This window comes from Theropithecus gelada, chromosome 5, assembly GCF_003255815.1.
Source record: "Theropithecus gelada isolate Dixy chromosome 5, Tgel_1.0, whole genome shotgun sequence".
Classification (NCBI taxonomy): domain Eukaryota; kingdom Metazoa; phylum Chordata; class Mammalia; order Primates; family Cercopithecidae; genus Theropithecus; species Theropithecus gelada.
The window spans coordinates 92,431,054-92,448,746 of NC_037672.1; the positions used below are offsets into that span (position 1 = coordinate 92,431,054).

A 17,693-nucleotide genomic window follows, 5' to 3' on the forward strand; every position below is an offset into this window, starting at 1 on the left:
CTTCTTTTGAGATATGTTTATTCAGATCTTTTGTCCATTTTTAAATCGGATTAGTCTTTTTTTCTATAGAGTTGTTTGAGCATTTTATATATTCTGGTTATTAATCCCTTATCGTATAGATATTTTGCAAATATTTTCTCCCATTCTGTGGGTTGTCTCTTTACTTTTCTTTGCTTTGCAGAAGCTTTTAACTTTATGTAATCCCATTTGTCCATTTTTGCTTTGGTTGTCTGTGTTCATGTAATATCACATAAGAAATTTTGTGCAGTCCAGTGTACTGGAAAGTTTCCCCAATGTTTTCTTCTAGTAGTTTCATAGTTTGAAGTTGTAGGTTTAAGTCTTTATTCATTTTGATTTGATTTTTGTATATGGCAAGAGATTGGGGTCTAATCTCATTCTTCTGCATATGAATATCCAGTTTTCTCAGCACCATTCATTGAAGAGACTGTCCTTTCCCTAGTATATGTTCTTGAAACCTTTGTTGAAAATGAATTCACTGTAGATGTATGAGTTCCTTTCTCAGTTTTCTCTTCTGTTCCCTTGGCCTATGTGTCTGTTGTTATGCTAGTACCATTCTGTTTTGGCTATTATAGCTCTGTAGTATAATTTGAAGTCAGGTAATGTGATTCCTCTTGTTCTTTTTGCTCAGGATAGCTTTGGCTATTCTGAGTCTTTTGTGGTTCCATATGAAGTTTAGGACTTTTTTCCTATTTCTGTGAAGAATGTCATTGGTATTTTAATAGGGATTATATTTAATCTATAGATTGCTTTACATAGTGATATAGTTTGGATATTTGTCCTTGCATGTTGAGATGTAATCCCCAATGTTGGAGGTGGGGCCTGATGGGAGGTGTTTGGATCATGGGGGCAGATCCCTAGTGATTGGTTTGGGTCATCTCCTTAGCGACAAATGAACTCTTGCTCTGCATTCACATGAGATGTAGTCATTTAAAAGTGCGACAATACCTCTTCCCCTACTCTCTCTCTTGCTCCTTCTTTACCATGTGACGTGCCTGCTCCCCTTTTGCTTTTCATTGTGACTGTAAGCTTCTTGGGGCCTTCATAGAAGCTGAACAGATGTCTTCACCATGGTTCCTGTAAAGGCTGCAGAACCATGAGTCAGTTAAACCTCTTTTCTTTATAAATTACCCAGTCTCAGATATTTCTTTATAGCAACACGAGAATGGCCTCACACAGAAAATTGGTACTAGAAGTTCAGCATTGCTATAAAGATACCTGAAAATGTGGAAGCAGCTTTGGAACAGGGTAATAGGCAGAGGTTGGAAGAGTTTGGAGAGCTCAGAAGAAGACAGGAAGATGAGGGAAAGTTTGGAACTTCTTAGAAATTGGTTAAGTGATTGTGACCAAATTTCTGATAGTGATATGGATAGTGAAGGCCAGGCTGATGAGATCTCAAATGGAAATGTGGAACTAATTGGGAATGGGAGCAAAGGTTCACCCATGTCGTGTGTTAGAAAAAAGCTTGGCTGCATTCTGTTCATGCCCTAAGGATATGTTGAAGTTGGAACTTGAGAGTGAAAATTTAGGGTACCTGATGAAAGAAATTTCTAAGCAACAAAGTGTTCAAGACATAGGCTGGCTGCTTCTAACAGCCTGTGCTCAGATACAGGAGCAAAGAAATAACTTAAAGTTGAAACTTATAGTTAAAAGGGAAGCAGAGCATAAAAGTGTGGAATATTTGCAGCCTACCTATGTGGTAAAGAAACAAAAAGCTTTTTCAGTAGGGGAATTCAAGCAGGCTGAATTGCTAAAGAAATTTTTATAACCAAAAGGGAGCAAAGAGCTAATAACTAAGATAATGGGAAAAATGCCTTGAAGGCATTTCAGAGATCTCCCAGGCAGCCCCTCCCATCACAGGCCTTAAGGCCAGGAGGACTGAATGGTTTTATGGGCCAGGCCCAGGTCCCCACTGCCTTTTGCAGCCTTGGGACACTGCTGCCTGCATCCAGGCCACTCTACCTTTAGCCATGGCGCAAAGAGGCCCATGTACAGCTCAGGCTGCCATTTTGGAGAATGGAAGCTATAAGCCTGTTGGTTTCTATATGGGGTTAAGCCTGAAGGTGTACAGAGAGCAAAAGTGCATGAGGCTTGGTAGCTTCTGCCTAGATTTCAGAGGATGTATGAGAAAGCCTGGGTGCCCAGGCAGAAGCATGCTGCAGGGGTGGAGCCCCCACAAAGGACATCTGTCAGAGCAGTGCAGAAGGGAAACATGGGGCTGGTGCCCCTACACAGAGTCCCCAGTGGTCACTGCTTCATGGAGCTGTGGGAAGTTGGCTTCTGCACTCCAGACTCCAGAATGGTAGATCCACTGGCAGCTTACACCCTTTGCTTGGAAAAGCTGTTGGCACTCAACAACCTGTGAAAGTAGCCATGGGGACCGAACCCTGGAAAGTCACAGGGGCAGAGCTGCCCAAGGCCTTAGGAGCCCACCCCTGTACCAGTGTGCCATGGATGTGGGATATGTAGTCAAAGGAGATTATTTTGGAGCTTTAAGATTTAATGACTGCCCTGCTGGGTTTTGGGCTTGCATGGGGCCTGTAGCCCCTTTCTTTTAGCCAATTTCTCCCTTTTGAAATAGGAATGTTTACCCAATGCCTGTACAGCTGTTGTATCTTTGAAGTAAATACCTTCTTTTGATTTTACAGGCTCATAGGTAGAAGGAACTTATTTTGATTTAGGATAAGGCTTTGAATTTGGGCCTTGGGACTTTTGAGTCAATGCTGGAATGAGTGAAGACTTTGGCGGAGCTATTGAGAAGGGATATTGTATTTTGAAATGTGAAGAAGACATGAGATTCGGGAAGGGGCAGAGCAGAATGATATAGTTTGGATATTTTTCCCCACCCAAACCTCATGTTGAGATGAAATCCCTAGTGTTGGAGGTAGGGTCTGGTGGGAGGTGTTTAGATCATGGGGGCAGATCCTTCACGAATGGCTTGAGCCATCTCTCACTCTGAGTTCACAGGAGATCTAGTCATGGTGCCTACCTCCAACTCTCTCTTTCTCTCTTGTTGCTGCTTTTGCCATGTGACGTTCCTGCTCCTCCTTCACCTTCTGCCATGATTGTAAGCTTCATGAGGCCTGTCTAGAAACCAAGCAGACTCTAGGCTTCCTTTAAAGCCTGCAGAACCATGAACCAAATAAACCTCTTTATAAATTATGTGGCATCTAGTATTTCTTTATAGCAATGCAAGAATGGCCTAATACACATAGTATGGAAAGTTTAACAATATTGATTCTTCCAATCCATGAACATGGACTATCTTTCCATTTTTTATGTCCTCTTTAATTTGTTTCATCAGTGTTTTATGGTTTTTATCACAGAGACCTTTCACTTCTTTGGTTAAGTTAATTTCCAGGTATTTTATTTTATTTGCGGCTTTTGTAAATGAGATTACTTTCTTGGTTTCTCTTTCAGATTTTTTGTTGTTGGCATGTAGAAATGCTACTGATTTTTGTATGTTGATTTTGTTTCTTGCAACTTTACTGAATTTGTTTATCAGTTCTATAGCTTTTTGGTGGAGTTTTTAGGTTTTTCCAAATATAAGATCATATCATTTGCAATCAAGAATAATTTGACTTCTTCATTTCCAATTTGGATGCCCTTTATTTCTTTCTCTTTTATGACTGCTTCAGCTAGGACTTCTATTACTATGTTGAATAACAGTGGTGACAGTGGGTATCCTTGTCATGTTCCAGATCTTAGAGATAAGGCTTTCAGTTTTTCCCCATTTAGTTTGATACTAACTGTGGGTCTGTCAAATATGGCTTTTATTTTGCTGAGGTATGTTCCTTCTTACCCAGTTTTTTGAGGGATTTTTTTTCAGGAAGGGATGTTGAATTTTTTCAAATGCATCAACTGAAATGATCCTATGCTTTTTGTCCTTTGTTCTGTTGATATGATATATCACATTGATTGATTTCCATACGTTATATCATCTTTGCATCACTCCTGTAAATCCTAAATGGTCACCAGGAGCAGTGGCTCACGCCTGTCATGCCACCACTTTGGGAGGCTGAGGCGAGTGGATCACCTGAGGTCGGGAGTTCAAGACCAGCCTGGCCAACATGGTAAAAACCTGTCTCTACTAAAAATACAAAAATTAACTGGGAATGGTGGTGGGCACCTGTAATCCCAGCTACTCGGAAGGCTGAGGCATGAGAATTGCTTGAACCTGGGAGGCAGAGGCTGCAGTGAGCCAAGATCATGCCACTGCACTTCAGCCTGGGCGACAGGAGCGAAACCATCTCAAGAAAACAAACAAACAAACAAACAAACAAACCCAAATTCTAAATGGTCATGATGAATGACCTTTCAATGTGTTGTTGAATTCAGTTTGCTGGTATTTTCTTGAGGACTTTTACGTCAATGTTCATCAAGGAGATTGACTTGTAGTTTTCTTTTTTTGATGTGTCTTTGTCTAACTTTGGTATCAGGGTAATACTGGCTTCATAGAATGAATTTGGATGTATTCCCTCCTCCTCTATTTTTTGGAATAGTTTAAGCAGAGTTGGTACTAGTTTTTCTTTAAATATTTGGCAAAGTTCAGCAGTGAAGCCTTTGGGTACAGGCTTCCCCCCCGCCCCCCGCTGAAAGACTTTTAATTATTACTTAAATAGCATTACTTGTTATTGTTCTTTTCAGATTTTGGATTTCTTCATGGTCAATCTTAGTAGGTTGTATATTTCTAGGAATATATTAATCTCTCATAGGTTTTCCAATTTATTCGTATATAGTTGCTCATAGTAGCCTCTAATGATCCTTTGAATTTCTGCAGTATTGGCACCCAAGCCACAAGTCAAAGTTCTCACTCTTCCGCTTCCCACAAACAGGTAATGGAAGAATGGTAGTGGTCTCTCCTCATGATCACTACAACCCCAGGTCCATGACAAGTACTACCATACCACAAGAGTTCACTCAAGGCCCAAGGGTTCTTCAGTCAGCCTGTGGTGAATGCTGCCAGGCCTGGGACTCTCATTTCAGGACAGTGGGCTGGCCTCTGACTCAGGGCACATCCAAAAATGTCATCCAAGAGCCAGGGCTTAGAATTAGGGACCCCAAGAATTCACTTGATGTTCTACCCCGCTGTGGCTGAGCCTGGTACCTAAGCTGCAAGACAAAATTCATTTTACCCTTCCCTCTCCTGTTCTCAAGCAGGAGTTTCTCCCTGTAGCCATCACAGCTGGGAATGTGCTCAGTCATACCTGAAGCCAGCACATTTCAGTCTCACCGAAGGCTCACAACAAGTACTGCCTGAGTACTGCTGCTGATAATTCAGGGCCCAAGGGCTCTTTAGTCAGCTGGTAACTAATCTTGCCAGGACTGGGTCCTTTTCTTCAAGTCAGTGGGTTCCCTTTTGGTTGAAGATAGGTCTAAAAATGTTGTCTGGAAGCTAGGGCCTGGAATGGGGGCCTTGGACAGGACTCTGCCTCATGCCCTATTCTACTGTGGCTAAGCTGATATCCAAGTTACAAGACAAAGTCCCCTTTACTCTCACCTATCCTGTCCTCAAGCAGAAGAAAGGAGTCTCTTTCTGAGCTGCGAGCTGTGCCTGCCTGGGGTTGGGAAAGGGGTGGCACAAGCACTATCTTCGCCACTCTGCGGCATGCACTAGGTTGCATGCCCCCAAGTCCACTGTCTCCAAGCCCAGCACAGCATCAGGACTTGCCCAAAAATTGCAGTCCTTGTGGGCTAGACTGCCTTTCAAATTTATTAAGGACCCCCAAACACTTTAGCCTGTGGTGGTAAGGCTTGCCAGAACTTAAGTTCTGACCACTGGGATGGGTGATTCCCCTTTGGCTGGGGTTGGTCTAAATGCTCCCTCCATGCATGGGCACTGGCTGAGCTCTGCCTGGTATTGCTTTCTGCTGTGACAGGGCACCACTGAGTTCCAATGCAAAGTCCCACAATCACTCCACAAGTGCACAGATTCTCTGTACTACGCAGCTCTTGCTGGGGAATGGGGGAAGGGTGGTGTTGGTGATTCAAAATTGTCTTTCCTACCCTTTTCAGTGCCTTTTTTAATTATCTGAATTTAAAACCAGGTACTATGATTGCTCATATGAATTTTAGTTCTTATGAAGGTGCTTTTTTGTGTGGATGTTGTTCAGGTTGGTGTTCCCGCATAAAGGACACTTAGTGGAGGCTTCTATTTGGCCATCTTGCTCCATCTCCCCCTCAAAAAAAATCATTTTAAAATTAAAAATAATGAACTCAGAGATAAGTTTAATTAGTACTCTGGTGTTTCTTAAACTGTACTTTACTCACAGAGCCCATTATGTATGGATGCTTTTATACTAGGGATTCTGAATGCAAAGGTGAACATTAAACCTTGGTTCCTTCAAGTAAAAAAACATTTGGGGACCATAGCAACACAGGATCGTTAAGTACAGAAATGGAATTGTGGGCCAGGTGGAAAGATGGGGCTGTGCAAATGATTTTGACACATTGAGAGCTGCTAGGTAGTCAGGAGCACTGACTCCACAAGGCATATTAGGCTCTGGCAATTGTTGGATTGTCCCATTTGGAAAGAGAATTAATCATTGGAATACATAGACGTTAAACTGCGTATCTAGAGAGATGAGGCCAAGAATGAAGGAGAAAGATGCTGATTGGTAGGCAGAAGAATGCCAAAGTGAAATGGCTATTTTGCTTTGCAAGAGACCACTCTTATCTTCAGTAAAAGCTCCTTGACAACATCCTACATGTAAATACGTAAATTAGCTGATGTTTCTGGGTTTTCAGCCCTTTAACAGTAATATTGTTTTTAATAGAATGCTCACCTAGTCATTTCAAGTGCCGCTCAGGACGGTGTGTTCTGGCTTCCAGAAGATGTGATGGCCAGGCCGACTGTGATGATGACAGTGATGAGGAAAACTGTGGTATGTATTTGCAATGGTACTTTTCATGAATGTACAGCATTAACTAGAATAGAATAAGAAACTGTGTTAAAAATGTAAACTATTCACTGATAGTAGGACTAGGATTGAATGCTAATGCCTTTACTTCTTAAATTATTGAACATTATGGCATATATTCTAAGTCTTTTTCCTAACTCTTGATTTCCTCTAAATTACGCTTCTGTATAACCCTGATACATACAGTACTCCTCCCCCTTATTTGTGGGGCTACGTTCCAAGACACCCAGTGGATGCCTGAAACCATAGATTGTATGGAACCCCATATATGCAGTACTATGCTTTTTCCTACACATACGTCCCTATGATAGAGTTTAATTTATAAATTAGGCGCAATGAGAGATTAACAACAACAATAATAAAATGGATCAATTATAACAATATACTGAAATAAAAGTAATGGGAATGTGGTTTCTCTCTCTCTCTTAAAAAATATCTTATTGTACTATGCCAACCTTTTTGGACCATGCTTAACCAGGGATAACTGAAACCGTGGAAACTGAAACTGCAGATAAGGGTGGAGGGGCACGACTATATTTGCAAACACTTATTAAAAGGAGAAGCACCTCACAAATGTAAGGAATTATTTTTATTATTAAATTATAAAACAGTTACCAGTTTTAAAGTCAGAATAATAGTGTCTTTGCGTATACTTCCCATGTTGCTAAGCAGACATCTAGATGCACGAAGGCAGAGTTCATACGCCAACATTCAGAGTTCAGACTCCATCATTCCCAGTTTAATTGGGATTCATTTTCATGTCCTCTCTTATTTGTTCTCTGTTGGCAAAGGATAAAACTCATCTTGACATTTCTGCCATTGATTTCCAAAATCGCCAGTGGAAAAGCTGTAAATCCCAATGGTAATTTGAGTGGACTTAATTCTCATTATATTTCCCTGCAAATCTTTGTACTTGTAACCTCAGTGTATTAGGGAATAGAAGTCAGACAATGGCCTTTAATAAACAGTGTTTTTGAGGAAAGCAAAATGATTGCAGATCTATTCATAGAATGGTTTGGTTATTTAGCCTTTCCTGTTTAAGACGAATTGACACTGTGTCATGAAAAACACATAAGGCAGTACATCTTTTGAAATCATTTCATTCTTTTGGCCTTTGAAGTATGAAATACTGCCTTGCTTCATTAAGTGAATTTTCTATGTTAAGCGTTGCCCTTCTGGTCTAGACAAAATGTCAGAAACAATTAACTGAAATCCTCTCAGCTCCTATAAATATGGACGAGTGCATCTTCTGGAAAACCCCAGCTGTCAGAATGATGGTACAATGACTGGGGTAATTTTATTATGGAGGAATGTACAGTATTTTTAGAAGCTACTGTTGTTTGCTTGTTTGTGTTTTTTTTTTTTTGTAAAGAAATAAATTAAAACTCATTGAATATCCCTTATATAAGTGATTTATTGAGAATGTATTAGATTTGTTCACTTAACTATGACTTTGATGGGTCATGGTATTTGAGATGCAATTTAAAGTAGAGTATCTTAGATGGTTCAAAGATTTTGCATGATACTTTGTTGGGGTGGCTAGACCTAAATTTGTTGTAGGGGACTAAATATTTGAGAAATACAAAAGCTTAGTTAAAAACAAAACAAAACAGCCTTACCAAGACAAAAAGTTCTGAGTTCTAGAACATATTCTGCAAAAAACAAATTGAAAGTACTATAGTATTGGTATAGGGTTTAAATGACCCTAAAATATCAGGTTTCTAGTTAAGTAATTGGTTTTCACCAGTATTTTAATCACACAATTAAAGGCACACCAAAATAATAGAGTATATTGTCTAATCCCTATCAAAAACTAAAAATAATTGATAGCACTATTGAGAGCTCTAGTTAAGGAAAGTTAAAAGTGGGTAAGAAATAATACCTTTGGAGTTAAATTAATTGCTCCAGCAGTACTAATTTATGAGAAGTTTTCCAAAGTGACTAACAATAGAAAACTTTACATACTCTGTTCCCCTTTGGGACTCATGCATATATTTGAATGGACTTGTTCAGTGATTTGGGAGGACACACCACTTCAGATCAAATAAGGAAGTCAGGTTGATGAAGGCTCAGCAGAGGACTAATAGGAAGTCATCTGTTTCCGTTTGCCTCCTTGCTGTTTGTCTTTCTGTTTTCGTATGTGCATAGGCACACCATCCGGTAAAGCAAGCACCAGCTCCAGCGAAGCTGGGTTTCACCGGAAGCTTCTTGCCTTTCTGACTTATTCTGTCCCTTGTGGTCTTAAGTGTTTGAGCTGTACTCAATAATTGGACAATTAACTATTTATTGTCATGGATCTGCAGCTCCCTCAGAATTTCCAACAAGGTTATTGAGTTTCCCCTCAAAACAATACTTATTTAACTCAGTTATAAAATAAATATTGTATGAGAAATTAACTTTACTACTTGTTTCTTTGGCGCTTTTGTAATGGAGAAACATGGTAGCCAAAGCACTTAGCTTATAAATACACTTTAAAAATATATGCATTAGAATTTAGCAATCAGTAATATTGTTTTTAAATATCTCCAGCTCTTGTGGTAGATTTTCACTGTTGAGGTTGCTTTGATTGTGTAATTGCTGATGTAAACAAGAGTTGAAAATGTCAGTACTAGAAAAGATTTCAACAAGTGTTGGGATGAATTATACAAATCCAATATGGGAAGGAAGTCTAAGAGACAGGGGAATGCTGAGCAGAATCTGCACTGTGTCAGTACTGCATTGTCTTAAGGATTGATGGTATGTCAGTAATTGAGCATACATGATATAGATGGAGCTGCCTGCAAAACTAGCAACTTGATACATGAGTTTATTTTCAACATAACATTTTCCAAGCATCGATAGCCATGCAGTGGAGCATGAGGGAAAGACATGGGCAAATAAATGATCAAGAATGACATCAAAGAAAGGAAAACTAAGGAAAACAACAAAAAGATTATATTGTTCAGTTTTTATATGACTCTATAGCTTTGAGTGTGTGAAGCGGAGGTTATCTCTCGCTAGACTTTACCTCCACGATTTGGGTCAGCTACAAGAGCAGGTGGTACCTGGGCTGTGATGCAAGCAAACAGCAACTCCCAATGGAGCAATTAAATGAAAATGTAGCTATAACAGGTGCTTTATATCGACTGTCAAAATAAAATCCTTTATTACACTAACACAGAATCAAAATTCCTAACTGATCACTATTCTAAGTAAAAAAGTATACATCATATGGAGAAAAGATTGACAGCAATACAAATGTCTGAGTGTCATTAAGTGACTTTCTGTTTATCGTCAGATGAGTAAAAAACCAGTTCTTCACCTATCTTTGGTCTCCTCTTGATCTTAAATAAAATAAAACCTTTAAATATAACCTGAGCCATTTCTCTGAGTCAGAATCCCCTTAGGTTGTATTAGAAGATCTGACTCTGATATTTATGGGTTTTACAGCTTGATTTCAAAGGGTTTCCAAAAGGTATGTTTTCTTTTTGGATTTGTGGATAGCATTTCTATGAGTTGTCTCACAGAAGGGCTTAACTGGCTTTCTTAACACTCCAAATACCATCAGCCTCTATGCTTTTGTGTCTCTTTGTTTGGGGAGGAGACCACTCTTTGCTCTGTAGCTGGCAGAAGAGTGAGAGTCATTATGTCCATAGCTTTGGCATATCCAAAAATGTGCTTTCAGGATGAATTTTCAGGATTGATTTCTCATCACTCAGTAGGGTTTAATTTTCCATGTTAAGGGACACATTTTCTCCTTCCCTTTAGATACTTGGTTAACTGTTTCATTGTCTTCTGTGGTGTCTTGGGAAGGCAGACTGGAATGGCAGAGTGTCCTGCATAGACTTAGACCTGAATTTACATCCTGACTTAGCCTTAGAGGCTGTGTGACATTTGGCCAGTCACTTTACTTCTCTGGGTAAGATGCAGAGAACACCCACGTTATCTCCCACAGCTTGGAATGCTTATAACATGCCGTGTTCAATCTCAGAAGACAATAACCAGGAACTCACCTGCTGTGGCGGTGGGAAATCAGGAGGCAATTCCTTTCAAAGGCTGCCCCAGCAGTCTCCCTTGAGGGAAGGAGTCCTGTCTAGCATAGCCTTGTTTCTGACAGCTGTTTATGGCAAAAGAGAGTGGGCTGGCCTGTCAGGCTAAAGCATGGGCTGGGCGAGGTCCCTGGCTCACACAGTAAACTCAGGTAGATGGATAGTGTCTTTTCCTGGAGATAGTGTTGGTTTTGAGTTGGATATTCTCTCTTTTTAGGATTAGAGCCATGCAGTTTGAAGTCCCATCCATTCCTTCATCCTGCCTCTTTCACAGGAGACTGGGCCACCCATATGTGAAGAGCATGCCATAAAAATGGCACTGCTAAAAGCAGGAAGTGACTCAGGAATTGGGTAGGCTGCTGCGACTTTCTAGCTGGATGGTGGCTGGTTGGCCTGTGCTGGTATTGCTCCCCTGATAGTCAGGCCTGGACCACAGTGGGAGGCAGGTCCTCTGTTCCAGCAGCTATAGCAGGTGCAGAGGCAGAGCCCTTTGCAGCCATGCCTTGAGGGAAGGGGCACTGTTGTCCAGGATCCTGCATGCTGTAGAAGACTCTTCACACCTGTTAGGCCTATACTCTGGCTGTTGCAGCTCCTATGATCTGCTCCAAGGTCACGTCCACAGCCACTTCCTGGGGCAGACGCTGGTCCAGGATGGCTCAGTCCAGACTGTTCCAGCCTTTGCCAATGCAGTATTACCTTGTCTCCTTCCTCCTTGTGAGTGGTTCCACTCCGAAGGGTGAGAATTTAACAATTTCATGCAGCTCAACTCAAGAGGATGAGTGGACCTACTTACTCTATAGTTGCATAGCTAAGAGATTCTTACAGAACAAAAAGCATCTGCTTTAAGTCGATTTGCTGACTTTATTTGTAATGACAACTGTTTTTATAGAGAAACAAGGTATTCCATTTAGGGGCGGAGTGGGGGGAGGAGACTGCCTCTGTCAGGGCAGCCTGTTTCACAGAGTTTTTGTGAAAATGAGAGACAGAGTAAGCAAAAAACCCAGATGAATGCTTAGCACACTTAGTGTGACCAGTCAACCTGATTTACCTGGGACTGATGGGGATCTTTTGGAACAAGGGATATGTCATGCTCAAATCAGTTAAATCCCTGGCAAACTGAGATGAGTTGATCACTTTTTTGGAACACTGTATCCTCAATTATTGATTGTTGCTATTGTCTCTGTGCTGGGGAGGTTATTATTCTGACATCGACAATTATTTGGTTTCATAACCTACAGCTGCATTAAACAGCCCATCCCATCCATGCCTGTTTTTAATTTTTTTTGGAATCATATCGTTTTCCTCTTAGAATATAAATTTAAAACATATTTGCACCAAAATGTCACTTTACAAAGAAAGTGGTTCCTTCTCAAAATAATACTGTCTCCCCATGTAACTCATGTCTCTCTCTTTTTATCCTACTTCTTTTGTGCTCACTGTAACTCCACAAAGGAGGTATTATGTTATGCAAACTTTTATGAGAAAAGAGAAGACATGGAGAGGTAAAAAATGAATGTGTATGGAGTACTCCTTTAATGTTTATAGCAACCATATGAAGCAGGCATTATTATTTGTATTTTAGATGTTATGGAAACCAAGGTTTAGAGAAGTTAAGTAACTTACCCAAGCTCACACAGCTAGTGAGATTTGGAACTAGGATTCAAATCCAGTTGCCTGACTCTAAAGCTGTGCTTCCACTGCTCCTACCCCTTATGCATACTTCATGTTCGCATCTTACAAAGAACTGCAATGAATGACTTGTACCTGGATCTCATCCAGATCTTTCTCCGTGGAGCTGTGATGTGGAGGGATTCCATTTCTCTAAATGTTAGTTTCCTCACTTATAAAATGGTGAGCATAATGCTGACATTATAGGGTTATTTTAAGAATTAAAGCTAATATCTAGAATGTGGATACATAGTGGATAATACATGTTATCTCATTATCATAATTATTATTATTTGTGAGGATACACTGTAGGGGGCCTTCTGTCCCAGATGATCTATTTATGTGGTATTTCATCATCTCGTTCCAAATGTCAAAGTTCTTCCTTGTAGTCTTAAGAAGAATGTGCCTTGGTAAGAAGAATGTGCCTTGGGAATCGTCAGAAAAACTCATGCTATTTTATTTCATTCTCTATTAGCAAGTGGTGTGTTTTGTGAGCAAAGGAGCAGCTCTGGAGAAGGGTCAGCACCATGCATGGAGTGTTGAGCCCTCTTTTTTGATGTCTTTTGCTCTCTGGTAGAATGAGCAGACTGTAGCATTTGGCAGGAGCTGGGTCACAGAGGACAGATTTCAGGCTCTTTCTCAAAACTCAGGAGACTCTTATTGTCAGAACTTTTCAGATGCTGTCTGGATCCTCTACTAGCTGAAAACTCTAAATAATGTCCCTGGGAATTCTTGGAATGGATGTCCCTGGGCCTAAGACCACTCCAGATTATCAGCCAGTGAAAGACTCTCATTATTTATTTCCTATATCTTTGGATGATGAAACACACTAAATCTAATTTTAGCTTATAGTAAGCATTTTGGGTCACTTATTTTTATAATTGTTTTTAGTGAAAATTTTGAAAACCAATTTTTTTCTTATAATGGATTTCAAGAAACCTGAGTCAATCATCTACAAAATGTATCTGACTCATTTGTAGTAGGTCAGATGAACAATAACATTCTTGAAGAAACTTCTTATTTGATCACTGCTTTGCATTTCACTGACCTTAAAATAAATTATATTTTCCTGGGAGCCAGAGACATTTTTTTCCTTACATGAAATGAAGTTCTACTTAAAACACACACGTATTGAGGGCCTGCCACATGCTAGCCATTGTTCTCGCCAAGGGAGTGGAAGGTACTCAAATTTTTTTGCCACATTGTCTCTTCCTTCATGTACTTCACGGCCTGACCTGGGCCAGGGATCTGACCAGAATGACAAAACATATTAGACTCTTGTCAGACTTTAGCAGGCATATGAAATGCACTGCACATGAATCATCAATGGTATTTATTAAATACATCACAAGTGCTTGCTATTTCATAGGCAAATTACAGTTCAAGTTATTACATTAATGTGCAAATTATATTCATTTCTCTTACTAATTGATGAAGTTTCCAACTTTAGATGTCTGACTACCATAAAGTAATAGCTTTTGTACCTGGTTCTTAAACTAGTTTTGTTTGGCATAGAAGGAGCCTCTTTTGCTAAAAAAACAGATGGCCTCCTGATTTGTAGAATGAAATTACATTTTAAGGTGACATGCATTTAGATCACTAGACTTTGGCATATTTGCTTAAAAGCATAATATTATTTTATAGATAAATCTTATGCATTGACAACAATTTCACTCAGAAAGAAAAAGGAACAGCTAAAGATGAATGTTAATGTATGGTTTTAAATTTTTTCTCCATGTCCCCTATGTCACTTTTTTTTTTCTTTTTGTTGAGACAGAGTCTTGCTCTGTCACCCAGGCTGGAGAGCAGTAGTGCAATCTCAGCTTACTGCAACCCCCACCTCCCAAGTTCAAATGATTCTCCTGCCTTAGCCTCCCAAGTAGCTGGGATTACAGGCACACACCGCCACGCCTGGCTAATTATTGTATTTTTTAGTAGAGATAGGGTTTCACCATCTTGGCCGTGCTGGTCTCCAACTCCTGAGCTCAAGTGATCCGCCCACGTCAGCCTCCTGAAGTGCTGGGATTACAGGCATGAGTCACTATGCCTGGCCCCGTATGTCACTTTTGATCTTCTGTTAGGTCAGCTATACAATTTATATTATAATATGAATATTATTGGGTATTTCTACTTTTAAAATTATATTATTCATGGTATTCAGGGGTCAAAACTTTTTAAGAAAAAAGACATTATGCTTTTTTTTTTTTTTGAGACAAAGTCTCGCTCTGCCCAGACTGTAGTGCAGTGGCATGATCTTGGCTCACTGCAACCTCCGCCTCCCAGGTTCAAGTGATTCTCCTGCCTCAGCCTCCAGAGTACAGGCACATGCCACCAAGCCTGGCTAATTTTTTCGTATTTTTAATAGAGACGGGGTTTCACCGTGTTAGCCAGGATGGTCTCGATCTCCTGACCTTGTGATCCGCCCACCTCGGCCTCCCAAAGTGCTGGGATTACAGGCATGAGCCACTGCGCCCAGCCGACATCATGCCTTTATAGTGTAGTTTTTCTACATTAATTGAATTTATCATTATTTTCAACTCCACGTCTATTGCAAATAACCTTTTCTTCCGTCTAGGTTGTAAAGAGAGAGATCTTTGGGAATGTCCATCCAATAAACAATGTTTGAAGCACACAGTCATCTGCGATGGGTTCCCAGACTGCCCTGATTACATGGATGAAAAAAACTGCTGTAAGTGCTTATGCGAATTTGTCAACACAGCATTTTTATTTTAAACACCAGTTAAGTCTCATTTTGAATACAAGCCAAAAATGTGTAAGTATCCATACAAATCTTTTAGTATTGTCACATCTTTTGATCAAACTCCACTTGTAAATACATATTCTAAGAAGCCAACTAAATATGTGTAAAATATATACACTGTAATATTCTTCTGGCATTATTTATAGTATGGGAAAATTAAAATACCTCCAAATATCCAAAAATAGGGAACATAAACTACAACCGTACAAGAAAATAATATGCAAATATTAAAATTAGATTAGAGAAGAAAAATTTCTCTTGGATTCATTTTATATCATTAGTTGAATAAAACAAAATATTCAGTATTATGTGCATTATTGTCCTGAGTTTCGAAAGTACATATATCCACACATAGAAAAAGATCAGAAAGTCATAATTAAAAGTTTACAGTTATAGTCTTTGGGTGGTGTAATTATTAAATTTTTGTGCTTTTCTCTCTTTTCTACATTTTCTAAATGAATGACCATTGCTTTTAGAACCGGAAAATAATTATGTCTCTTAAGATGTTTTACCTACAGATAGATAAATGAAACAGAAACAAACAGAAAAGCCCAAATTGAAATGACAATGAAGACATTTATCTTTTATTATCTCATATATATATATATGAGATATATATATATATCACATGTTTTATATCATCATATAAAGAGTCAAGTGTAGGATGGACTCTTGAGGCTGTATGTGGCAGTTTAGTACCTTGTCTGTGATTTCAGTTCAGTTTCAACTCAGGCTGGCTCCCACAATGGTGGAAAGATGACATTACCATGGGCACCTGGGGCACCATGCTTCCTTGATCATGTCCACCTGGAAGGAGGAAGGACCGTGTTCATATCTCCAAGATATCATTAAGGGATTCGCTCAGGTCAACTTTGGGCAGAGTGACAGCTAGCCGTCAGGAGCCTTTGTGTAGTTAGAAAAGACACTTGCTACAAACAGCTGAACTGCAAAAAGAAGCACCATTCAGGGAGAACTAATAAAAAAAAAAGATGCTGTTTTCTCCAGGTTGTTCCTGTCCCCAACTAGGGCACATGGCACAGCAGCAGAGTTTGGGAAGGAGCTGTCCTGTGAAGCACAGTCACACAACCACAGGCCAAGGCCTATGATATCAGAGCATATGTTTACTCCTGGACTACTAATTGTATTCAGAAAACAAACAAACAAACAAACTGTAGACAGAAAAATGCCATGCCCAGCTTAAATTAATCAGGATCTTCCTTTGGAACTGGGGATGGCGGGTGTGGGGGTCTGAACAAAATTGGGCTCCCTTAAAAAAAGGAGGAAGAAAGGAAATGGTTGTTAAGTAGGCAATCAAAGAGATTTACTATAATTTTTAAAACTCAAAAGAGAACTATGTATGATTCACAGAGTCATTTAATAGTAGAGATGTAAAAAAAAAAAAAAAAAAAAAAACCCATTATGCATCTCTGTGGACAGAGATTGTTTTCTTTCTAAGGTGGCTTCAGTCTGTTCATCCCTCATGCTCTGCTCATGCAGATTTTAACCCCGTTCTCTGATCTTGGGTATTTCTGCTGCTGTGAGTACCGTTTATTCAGTCTGATTGTTAGAATCAGAACATTGAGTCACTTGAACGTAGTAATTCTGTTTAAATGCTCTTTGTGTGTATTGATGTCTATTAAATAATATTTTACAAATTCTGTTTATACTGTTTTCATGTCCGTTTGGAAGTCTCAGCGATCGCGATCACATACTTTTTCTTTCCATGCTTCTACTGGCACATGAAGATGTGCATGTTAGTGGTAATCACATTTATTTCTAAAATGTTTTCCTTCTCACTTTTTGTTCCCCATGCCAGCATTTTGCCAAGATGATGAGCTGGAATGTGCAAACCATGCATGTGTGTCACGTAACCTGTGGTGTGACGGTGAAGCCGACTGCTCAGACAGTTCAGATGAATGGGACTGTGGTGAGCTACTTGTTTCTGCCATCTGTTGTACTCTCTCAGGCCTGTCAGCCACTGAAGCTAAATGAATCCTAAATTACTTCCTGGATTTTACTGGCCAAGTTCATCTATTTTGTTTTACTGTTATAAAAGCTGATAGTGGTGATCTATGTGCGTTATTTCCAACTCACAGAAAATTTCCCCACCAAGCTACTTCACTATTTGAAATATTTATATTATAGGGAAAAACATTTTCTGTTCAAAATGTTGTAATCATATAATTGCTGGAATAGGATTTAAAAATTATTCATTAAAACCCAACTTCAATAAATTTAATGATAATCTGCCAATCTTTTGTCATCTATACCTACTAGAATAGAATAGTCAAGTGGCCC

The 17,693-nt window shown here is 39.6% G+C and overlaps 1 protein-coding gene across 4 annotated transcripts in view; it reads left to right on the top strand.

Annotated features, from left to right (window-relative positions):
• The window catches only part of CORIN (corin, serine peptidase), a 271,199-nt gene that overhangs the window by 203,518 nt on the left and 49,988 nt on the right, over positions 1 to 17,693 (top strand). For all 4 annotated transcript variants that reach the window (XM_025386551.1, XM_025386553.1, XM_025386552.1 and 1 more), the window contains 3 exons: positions 6,795 to 6,902; positions 15,210 to 15,323; positions 17,212 to 17,322. In XM_025386551.1, coding sequence (XP_025242336.1) covers positions 6,795 to 6,902; positions 15,210 to 15,323; positions 17,212 to 17,322 — 333 coding nt within the window. The remainder of the gene's footprint in view (positions 1 to 6,794; positions 6,903 to 15,209; positions 15,324 to 17,211; positions 17,323 to 17,693) is intronic.